The 9,160-nt window shown below is 39.5% G+C and overlaps 1 protein-coding gene across 1 annotated transcript; it reads right to left on the bottom strand.

Annotated features, from left to right (window-relative positions):
* Nucleotides 1–236: 236 nt before the first annotated feature.
* rai2 (retinoic acid induced 2) lies at nucleotides 237–6,715 on the bottom strand. The gene is made up of 2 exons (XM_061977508.2): nucleotides 6,579–6,715; nucleotides 237–3,791 (listed from the first exon to the last, which is right to left on the bottom strand). Exon 2 carries the CDS (start codon nucleotides 2,050–2,052, stop codon nucleotides 685–687), a length of 1,368 nt encoding a protein of 455 aa, XP_061833492.2. The 5' UTR covers nucleotides 2,053–3,791; nucleotides 6,579–6,715; the 3' UTR covers nucleotides 237–684.
* Nucleotides 6,716–9,160: the final 2,445 nt, after the last annotated feature.

Here is a 9,160-nt window from a genome sequence, read left to right as displayed (position 1 = left end):
CAGAAAGTGTCAAGTCAGCAAAAACATTTAGTGTATAAATAAATATTTGACCTCACAATAAATTAGTTACAAGTACGTACCAAACATCATCATTTTCATAATAATAATCATAATTTTATGATTAGCATGATTATTATTGTTATTATTATTATTATTATCATGCTTATTATTACTGTTATTATGATTATTAATAATATTGTGATTATGATGATTATCATTATGATTAGTATGATGAATAATTATAATAATAATAATCAAAGCAATAATATTAATACTCATAATAACAGTAACAATAATAATCATCATCATCATAATAATCCTAAAAATAACAATAATAATAATAATCATAATATTAATAACAACAATAATAATACCAACAATAACAATAATAATAAAAAAAATAATAATAATAATAACAGTAACAATAATAATGATAAATATTTCATTCACGCCATGGAAGGATTTCATTTTTTCGTCACATCAACAACACCCGGTCAACTTTTTTCCTTCATTTTTCTTGAGCTAAACTACCACAAAGTGCACGGGAGAATGTTCACACACACACACACACACACACACACACACACACACACACACACACACTTACTTGAAATGAAGAGTTTGAGTAGAAAAGTGTTCCAGGTGGTAAAAAGGAGTTAGCATGCTAACATGCTAACAGAGTTTTCACTTCCTGGGGAAAAGTGCGGCGAGTCTCTGCTTCTTGATGGGCAGGAAGTGGATCTCCTGGGAGCTCACCTTCTTCAGCTTGATGGCCCGGTTCTTGGAGGTCTTCTTCAGGTGGCGGCCGGCGTCCCCCTGAGGTCCAAACAGCTGCTGGTTCGGCTGGATGGAGAAGTTCTTGGTGGACACGCCGGAGAGACTCTTGATCTTCCCGCAGAGGATGGCGGGGATGGCGTCCTTGACGGCGACGATGACCTTGGCGGTCTGCGAGGCGCTGACCATCTCCAGGTTGGCCGTCCCGTGGCCCAGAGAGGCGGACCCCCCGGCGCCGCCGTCCACCATCCACCTGTGCTGCCGGCTGAACTCCAGTGAGGTCAGACCCCCCAGCAGCCGGGAGTCCAGACCGGCGTTGGCGCGCTCCGCGGACCCGCCGGCCTTCCTGGCAGCAGGCACCGACAAGTCTAGCACGCCGTCCTGCTGCTGCGGAACAAAGTATTCCTGTTTGGGTTCTACGGGACAGGCTCGCATGGACAAGTCCAGGACCTGCCCGCTTGAGGGTTGAGGGTTGAAGTCCCTGGGCGTCTGAGTGCTTTTACTCTCCGTGCAAACGGCTTTGGGCAGGTGGGTCTTAGAGTCCACCGGGGTCTGAGGGACAGGAACGGGCAGCGGGATGGGCAGTGGCACAGGCAGAGGAATGATGACCGGGTACGGAACCAGAAGGGTGGCCGGCGGCACTAGTGGGGCCAGAGGGGAGGAGTAAGGCGGTGTGAGGGGAGGGAAGGGGAAGAAGGAGGAGCCTGATGAGTGGCAGGTGGATGAAGGTGTTTGGGGGGGGAAGAGGTCCTGCAGGATGGCAGTGAAAGCCGGGTTCTGGAGGAGGGACAGCAGGTTGGGGTCCTGCGTGGGCCCGGCGGACTTCTGGTCCACAGCAGCAGGCAGGCTGAAAGATAACGGATTCTGACACAAGATGTTGTTCTGAGAGATCAGGGCAGGACTCATGTGCTGGTCCAGGAGCACAGAGACCGGGTTGGTTCCCGTCAGCAAGTACGGCGCCGCCCCCATCGGACCCAGCTGAGGCCCGGCCGCCATCTGGAGCTGAATGGGCAGCATCAGAGGGTTCTCGCTCAGGCACACGGGGTGCAGGAGAGTGGCGGACATCTTTAGAGCCACACCCCCTGGGGGGTCGGCGGATGGAAGAGGGACCGCCGGTGGTCCGGGCGCCTCCAGCAGAACTTCTTTGCTTTTCTCGGCTGAACAAGACTCATCACGCTTACTGGTTTCCACAACCGGTTCTTCTTTTCCAGAAACTTCTGCGTCTTCCACCTCAGACTGGAGTTTTGGTTTGGAAGAAACATAAGCACAACTTTCCATGGTTCCAAGTCTTCATAAGCACCTGTGTTCCAATGAGATCCTTCTAGAATGTTCCAATGAGATCCTTGCAGAATGTTCCAATTAGATCCTTCTAGAATGTTCCAATGAGATCCTTGCAGAATGTTCCAATGAGATCCTTCTAGAATGTTCCAATGAGATCCTTGCAGAATGTTCCAATGAGATCCTTCTAGAATGTTCCAATTGGGTTCTTTCAGAATGTTCCAATTAGATGCTTGCAGAATGTTCCAATGAGATCCTTCTAGAATATTCCAATGAGATCCTTCTAGAATGTTCCAATTAGGTTCTTTCAGAATGTTCCAATTAGATGCTTGCAGAATGTTCCACTTAGATCCTTCTAGAATTGTCCAATTGGATGCTTCTAAAATGTTTCAATTGTATCTTTCGAGAATGTTTCCATTAGATCCTTGCAGAACGTTTAATGCGATCCTTGCAGAACGTTCCAATGAGATCCTTCTAGTATGTTCCAATGAGATCCTTTTATAATGTTCCAATTATATCCTTTTAGAATGTTCCAATGAGATCCTTCTAATCTGTTCCATTGAGATCCTTCTAGAATGTTCCAATGAGATCCTTCTAATGTGTTCCAATTGAGACCTTCTAGAATGATCAACTAAGGTCCTTGCAGAATAATCCAATTATATCCTCCTACGATGTTTCAATTAGATCCTTGCAGAATGTTCTAATAAGATCCTTGCAGAATGTTCTAATTAGATCCTTGCAGAATGTTCTAATTAGATCCTTGCAGAATGTTCTAATTAGATCCTTACAGAATGTTCTAATAAGATCCTTGCAGAATGTTCTAATTAGATCCTTGCAGAATGTTCGAATAAGATCATTGCAGAATGTTCTAATAAGATCCTTGCAGAATGTTCTAATAAGATCCTTGCAGAATGTTCTAATTAGATCCTTACAGAATGTTCTAATAAGATCCTTGCAGAATGTTCTAATAAGATCCTTGCAGAATGTTCTAATTAGATCCTTACAGAATGTTCTAATAAGATCATTGCAGAATGTTCTAATAAGATCCTTGCAGAATGTTCTAATAAGATCCTTGCAGAATGTTCTAATAAGATCCTTGCAGAATGTTCTAATTAGATCCTTACAGAATGTTCTAATAAGATCCTTGCAGAATGTTCTAATTAGATCCTTGCAGAATGTTCTAATTAGATCCTTACAGAATGTTCTAATAAGATCCTTGCAGAATGTTCTAATTAGATCCTTGCAGAATGTTCTAATAAGATCCTTGCAGAATGTTCTAATAAGATCCTTGCAGAATGTTCTAATTAGATCCTTGCAGAATGTTCTAATTAGATCCTTCTACGATGTTCCAATAAGATCCTTGCAGAATGTTCCAATTAGATCCCTATGGAATGTTCCAATAAGATCCCTATGGAATGTTCCAATTAGATCCCTATGGAATGTTCCAATTAGATCCCTATGGAATGTTCCACTTAGATCCTTATAGAATGTTCCAATTAGATCTTTGCAGAATGTTCCAATTAGATCCTTGCAGAATGTTCAATATAGATCCTTCTTTGATGTTCCAAAGAGATCCTTGCAGAATGTTCCAATTAGATCCTTCTAGGATGTTCCAATTAGATGTTTGCAAAATGTTCCAATTAGATACTTTTAACGTGTTCCAATTAGATCATTCTAGAATGTCCCAAGTCTTCATAGGCACGAATAATGATGGTGTGTCATAGATCCTTCTAGAAAACCTGAAAGACAAAACCAGCAGTTTTCTTTCAGGGCAGAAAACAAACAACACCTGCAGATTCTCATCTCACTCACTGGGCCCTGTTATGTCAAAGCAACTGTTCTGACCGGTTGGTACCTGGTTTTGTGTATTTGGGATCTGCAGAAGTCCGGATTTGTTCTAATCAGCACATGTCACAACAATAACTTCTACCACTACTATTTATGGCCATGGAACGGTAAGTCGCAACAGTGTGAATGTTAGCAATGTGAGTTTGAGATGTTGTGTAGATAGCTTTGCCTTCTACTGTCAGACAACAACATCCCGTCCTCTGGCAAAATAAAGAATGATTCCCGCCCAAAAAATACTTTTAATTGGATCATGGTTAGACATGTCTGATGGCAGCAGGTTGTACAAGTGCTGACCAGGGTTAGACATGTCTGATGGCAGCAAGTTGTACAAGTGCTGACCATGGTTAGAAATGTCTGATGGCAGCAGGTTGTACAAATACTGACCATGGTTAGAAATGTCTGATGGCAGCAGGTTGAACAAGTTCCGACCATGGTTAGACATGTCTGATGGCAGCAGGTTGAACAAGTGCTGACCAAGGTTAGACATGTCTGATGGCAGCAGGTTGAACAAGTGCTGACCAGGGTTAGACTTGTCTGATGGCAGCAGGTTGAACAAGTACTGACCAGGGTTAGACATGTCTGATGTCAGCAGGTTGAACAAGTTCTGACCAGGGCTAGACGTGTCTGATGGCAGTAGGTTGAACAAGTTCTGACCATGGTTAGACATGTCTGATGGCAGCAGGTTGAACAAGTGTTGACCAGAGTTAGAAATGTCTGATGGCAGCAGGTTGAACAAGTTCTGACCAGGGTTAGACATGTCTGATGGCAGCAGGTTGAATAAGTGCTGACCAGGGTTAGACATGTCTGATGGCAGCAGGTTGAACAAGTTCTGACCAGGGTTAAAAATGTCCACCAGGATTTGTCTTTGCTCTGCCGAGGCAGTTAGACCGACCAATGTCCTTGAGGGAGGGCAGAAGGCTGTCGATCTTCTCCGCTGTCCTGGTCACTTTCTGCACAGCCTTCCTGTCTGCCGCAGAGCAGGCAGCAAAGCTCTAAGGTGCTGAAGTGCTGGCAGTCCGTGTGAGGTCCTCGGAGATGTTCCCAGGAACTTAAAAGAACTTAAAACCAACGACCGTCACCTTGGTCTTCGTGGTGTTCTTGGAGGACCAGCCGTTCAGGATTAGAGAGCAGGAGGCTGGCCTGGAGGTCTTTAAATATATCTTTGATTCTTTTTAGCATATTCTATTACATATGACATCACACTTACCACCACGATGAAAGAATATGAATAGGAGGCCTGTGAATTCTGCCTAGCAACAAGGGATTTGTTTAGTTGATATTTTGTAACATCAAATAAGAAAAGAACACATTGATAGTGAGAACGAAGACGCCATGACACCGGAAGTTTACATGGACATGACAAGAGATGTCCGATAAATGCTTTAAAATGTAACATCGGAAATGATCGGTATCGGTTTTTTTTTTAGCATCTGTATCGTTTTTGTTTTGTTTTGTTTTTTTAAATCAACATAAAAAACACAAGATACTTACAATTAGTGCACCAACCCAAAAAACCTCCCCCATTCACACAAAAGGGTTGTTTCTTTCTGTTATTAATAGTCTGGTTCCTACGGCTTGGCGCAGTGGAAGAATGGCCGTGCGCGACCCGAGGGTCCCTGGTTCAATCCCCACCTAGTACCAACCTCGTCATGTCCGTTGTGTCCTGAGCAAGACACTTCACCCTTGCTCCTGATGGGTGCTGGTTAGCGCCTTGCATGGCAGCTCCCTCCATCAGTGTGTGAATGTGTGTGTGAATGGGTAAATGTGGAAGTAGTGTCAAAGCGCTTTGAGTACCTTGAAGGTAGAAAAGCGCTATACAAGTACAACCTATTTATCATTTATTTATTTACATTATATATCAATATAGTCTGCAAGGGATACAGTCCGTAAGCACACATGCTGGTCCACTAATAGTACTAACCTTTAACACTTAATTTTACTCATTTTCATTAATTACTAGTTTCAATGTAACTGTTTTTATATTGTTTTACTTTCTTTTTTGTTCAAGAAAATGTTTTTAATTTATTTATCTTATTTTATTTTATTATTTTTTAAAAAAAAGGACCTTATCTTCACCATACCTGGTTGTCCAAATTAGGCATAATAATGTGTTGATTCCACGACTGTATATATCGGTATCGGTTGATAGCGGTATCGGTAGATATCGGTATCGGTAATTAAATAATTGGACAATATCGGCAAAAAGCCATTATCGGACATCCCTCGACATGACCATATATGGGTTTAAATGTATACTTCAATCAGCAGAATACAAGGACAAAGGTAAACACACCTTGAGAGGCGGGAGGAGGAGGGGGGGGGGGGTGATGGTTGACGCTGACGCGCCTCGGGGGCGCGCTCGGTGCCGTCACCGGGCACGCGCCTCGGTTGCCATAGAAGCAGAGCTAAAGTGACAGCTAAGCTAAAGCTAGCGCGTCAAACAAGCTAGCGGCGCGGACCAAACAACAACAACAACAAAAACGTCGGCATTAAAAAGCCTCCCGCTGAATGACGTCACGCGTGTTTAGCCCACGGCGAACACGGAGCGGCGAGAAAATGTCGAAATGAGAGGAGAGAGAGGGGAAAAAAAAGATGAGACGAGCGAAAGTATTCTGCGTCATCGTCGCTGCTTTCCCTTCAGCGGGGACTTGAGGCACAAACAGGCGACATTTGCTCACCTGAGAGGCAGATAAACACCCGGGAGGCAGTCGTGGGCTTCGTGGACAAGAGCGTGGAATCCCCAAGAAGACAAAAAGACAAACGACAAGTCTTATCTCGTCATTGCAGAGCAGCAGCGGACACGCCAGAACGGAGGTGCGCGCGCATCCTGCTCTCTAGCTCCTCCCCCTTGCCGATACTATAATTTATTGTAAATATTATCATGATACTATTATTTATATTGTAAATATTATCATGATACTCTAATTTATATTGTAAATATGATCATGATACTGTGATTTATATTGTAAATATTATCATGATACTATGATTTATTCTAAATATTATCATACTATAATTTATTGTAAATATTATCATGATGCTATGATTTATTGTAAATATTATCATGATACTATAATTTATATTGTAAATATTATCATGATACTATGATTTATTGTAAATATTATCATGATACTATAATTTATTGTAAATATTGTCATGATACTATCATTTATATTGTAAATATTATCATGATTCTATGATTTATTGTAAATATTATCATGATACTGTGATTTATATTGTAAATATTATGATACTATTATTTATATTGTAAATATGATCATGATACTGTGATTTATATTGTAAATATTATCATGATACTATAATTGATATTGTAAATATTATCATACTATAATTTATATGGTTGTAAATATTATCATGATACTGTGATTTATATTGTAAATATGATCATTAAACTATGATTTATATTGTAAATATGATCATTAAACTATGATTTATATTGTAAATATCATGATACTATTATGTATATTGTAAATATGATCATGATACTGTGATTTATATTGTAAATATGATCATGATACATATAAATATATATATAATATATATATAACATGTATACATATATATATATATATATATATATACATATATATATATAACGTGTGTATATATATGTATATATATATGCACGTTATATATATATATATATGTATATATATATACACACGTTATATACATAAACACACATTATATATATATACAAATACATATATATATATACACATATATATATATACACATGTTATACATGTTATATATATATATATATATATATATAAATATATACACAAATTATATATAAATATATGTACATACATATATTTATACACATTATATATAATATATATAAATACATATGTACACACATATCTACATACATAGATACACCTACTAAATATATGTACATACATATATACAAATATACACATATATATTTATACATATATATATATACATACATATATACACACATATATATGTATGTATATATAATATATACATACATATATACACATTATATATAAATATATGTACATACATATATATACACACATATATACACATTTATATATATATGCATACATACACATATTATATATATGTATATATAATATATACACATGATATTTATGTATATATATATTATACATATACACACATTATCCATCTCATCCATCCATTTTCTACCGCTTATTCCCTTTGGGGTCGCTGGAGCCTATCTCAGCTACAATCGGGCGGAAGGCAGCGTACACCCTGGACAAGTCGCCACCTCATCGCAGGGCTACACACATTATATATATACAAATACATATATATACACACAGGGCCGGCCCGTGGCATAGGCCGTATAGGCAAATGCTAAGGGCGCCGTCCACCAGGGGGCGCCACGCCAGTGCCACAAATGTTGGAGAAAAAATAAATAAAATAAAAGTTGGTACTATTATTTCTAAATACAAAAAATAATCCCACGTTAATTAAAATGCAAAGTAAAGCCTATTTAATAGAAATATTATTTGTTACAACATTACGCCCCCCCCCACCGGGGGGAACCCCCCGCACGGTGCGCCCCTCCCTTCCCGTATCATGACTCTTTTTGGACGTCACCACATCAAAAAATCAACACAAGATGTTAAAACGGCCAAAACTGTCAGGTGCCCAGGGAAGAAAAAAGAGAAAAGAAGAGGAGGAGAAACGAGAAAAGACAGAGGTAGCAGGTAGGTAACGTTAGCCTACATGAAATGATTTGACTGTTACAGAATGTGATAGTAACCTGGCTTTTTAGCATTAAGCTAATGTTACATGATTCGGCAATTGCTAATCTATAATCTGTTTTAACGTCGGGTTAATATTGTGGAGGGGGCTAAATTGTTATGGAAAATAATAATGTAACGTTAGGTAATTACAGTACTCCCACCTTACATTCCTTAGGGACAATTGTATTAGATCTTTTAAGCAGGTGTTTTTTGTTTACATTGTTATTGCCTTCTGGTTAGCTAATGTTTGCCCTGCAGGTAATAGTCACTTTTCCACCCCTTTATATATTAGATATAGTTGTAAGTAAAAAAAAAAAGGTCAAAGACAAAGCTATTCGGTTTCTTGTGAGTATATACACTTCACTGCCGATGTGGGGGGGCGCCACCTAAAATCTTGCCTAGGGCGCCAGATTGGTTAGGGCCGGGCCTGTATACACATATATATACACATTGTATATATATATATACAAATACATATATATACACAC

The sequence above is a fragment of the Nerophis lumbriciformis genome, linkage group LG18 (assembly GCF_033978685.3).
Source record: "Nerophis lumbriciformis linkage group LG18, RoL_Nlum_v2.1, whole genome shotgun sequence".
NCBI classification, from domain to species: domain Eukaryota; kingdom Metazoa; phylum Chordata; class Actinopteri; order Syngnathiformes; family Syngnathidae; genus Nerophis; species Nerophis lumbriciformis.
The sequence above is the reverse complement of the archived record's forward strand: the minus strand, read 5'-3'. Positions and strand labels throughout refer to the sequence as shown.

Excerpts from the sequence above, each read along its gene's own strand:
- rai2 (XM_061977508.2), bottom strand. The coding sequence starts at position 2,052 with ATGGAAAGTTGTGCTTATGTTTCTTCCAAACCAAAACTCCAGTCTGAG.